General features: G+C 41.0%; 1 protein-coding gene across 3 annotated transcripts in view; it reads left to right on the top strand.

The window, feature by feature from the left end:
• Nucleotides 1-1,564, top strand: part of LOC138161852 (myeloid cell surface antigen CD33-like) — a 4,193-nt gene that overhangs the window by 2,579 nt on the left and 50 nt on the right. Inside the window, exons 5-6 of one of the 3 annotated variants that reach the window (XM_069088867.1) lie at nt 261-534; nt 1,233-1,564. The exon at nt 1,233-1,564 is cut by the window's right edge and continues 50 nt beyond it. In XM_069088867.1, the coding sequence (XP_068944968.1) occupies nt 261-273 (13 nt within the window). In that variant the 3' untranslated portion in view covers nt 274-534; nt 1,233-1,564. Of the gene's footprint in view, nt 1-260; nt 535-1,207 lie in introns of all 3 variants that reach the window. The other 2 variants (XM_069088866.1, XM_069088864.1) reach the window with 2 other exon arrangements.

The following is a 1,564-nucleotide window of genomic DNA, read 5'->3' as shown; positions in this document are numbered from 1 at the left end:
CTCCTCACATTACAGTTGAAGAAACTGAGGGCTAGAGAGGCAGTGATTTGCCTGTGGTCACTTTGCCTGTATGTGCAATGTTGAGCCTGGAGATGGCTTCAGCAAGAGAAGAGAACAGCCTTGGGCTTCACTTAGCCCTCAGTGGACAGCCATGTCTGAGAGCAGCTGGCCAGTCACTGGGTCAAAGATAATGTGCTGTCACCTGGTCTGCACCTCCTACATCCATCTGTTGGTGGCATTATTCCTTTTTCCCTCCTCAGCTTTGTTCTTTAGAAAACCTCTTCCTTCAAGGCTCCAACTAGGTCACTGCCTCCTGCCACAAGCAAGCCACTTCTGAAACCAGGTCCCAGACAATCTCCCCTCCTGCCAAACTTTTCCCAAAGCACTTTGATGGATGATTCTTTTGCTCCATCTTGCCACCTTATTCTGCCTTTATTTGCAGAGGTTCTGTAGGCCCCAATTCTCCTACCCACAGCAGAATGTCTGCTCCTTGAATACAGGGACTGGACCATTTCTTATCTTTTTTCATCCGATGTGAGTATAGGGTCTCATAGATAATAAACCAATGTTTATTTGAATTTCATCAAATTGAAATGTTCATGACTTTTCTTTTAAAAATTTTTAGTTTTGGGGGGGATTTTGTTGTTTATAAATATGAGCATTCACATTGTGATATTTATAGATAGGAACATTTTCATATATACAGAACAGAACAAGATTGTATATGAAACAGCTTGCATTAAAAATCAGGAATCGGGGTGGCTAGGTGGCACAGTGAATTGAGCACTGGCCCTGGAGTCAGGAGGACCTGAGTTAAAATCCCACCTCAGACACTTAACACTTACTAGCTGTGTGACCTTGGACAAGTCACTTAACCCCAATTGCCCTCCAAAAAGTAAAAAAAAAAAATTGGACTATGTTATGGGACGGCTAGGTGGCACACTGAATAAGAGTGCTGACCCCAGAGTTGGGAGATCCGAGATCGGTTCAGGCCTCAGATACTTAACACCCACACAAAATAACTGTCTGTGTAACCTTGTGCAAGTTTCTTAATCCCAATTGCTTTAAAAAAAATCAGGAGTCGCATATTTTAAAGCTGTCCTGCTTTTTGTATCTCCATGTCAACTTCTGTTCTTTCCAATTTCTTTATTTCAGCATTAAGAAAATAAATGTCGTCTGATATCTTTTTTATTGTCCAATTTTCCAGTATGTCTCTTCCCCTACTTTCTCAGGGAGGGTCAACCCTAATGACAATCTATATTAAAGAAAAAAGAATAATATGGGAAAACTATCTGCAAAAATGGTGAACGACTTGGAAAAAAATCTGACAACAACTGCAGTGCACTCCATCTGTGGTTGCCCTGTCCTTGCAAAGGAATGAGAGAAGTGTCTTGTCTCTTCTTTGTGACTGCCTTGTTCTTTGAAACTTTTGATCATCATTTTTTAATATGTTGTGGTTATTTTTCTTTCTGTTTTTATCATTGAGGTGGCTACATGACACTGTTGATAGAGGGCTGGGCTTGTGTCTCAGATAATTTCTACAGGCATAGCTTGGAGATATTGA

This window comes from Petaurus breviceps, unplaced genomic scaffold, assembly GCF_028583685.1.
Source record: "Petaurus breviceps papuanus isolate PSGF00001 unplaced genomic scaffold, PetGlider_PUasm1.0 185, whole genome shotgun sequence".
Lineage (NCBI taxonomy): Eukaryota > Metazoa > Chordata > Mammalia > Diprotodontia > Petauridae > Petaurus > Petaurus breviceps.
The sequence above is the reverse complement of the archived record's forward strand: the minus strand, read 5'-3'. Positions and strand labels throughout refer to the sequence as shown.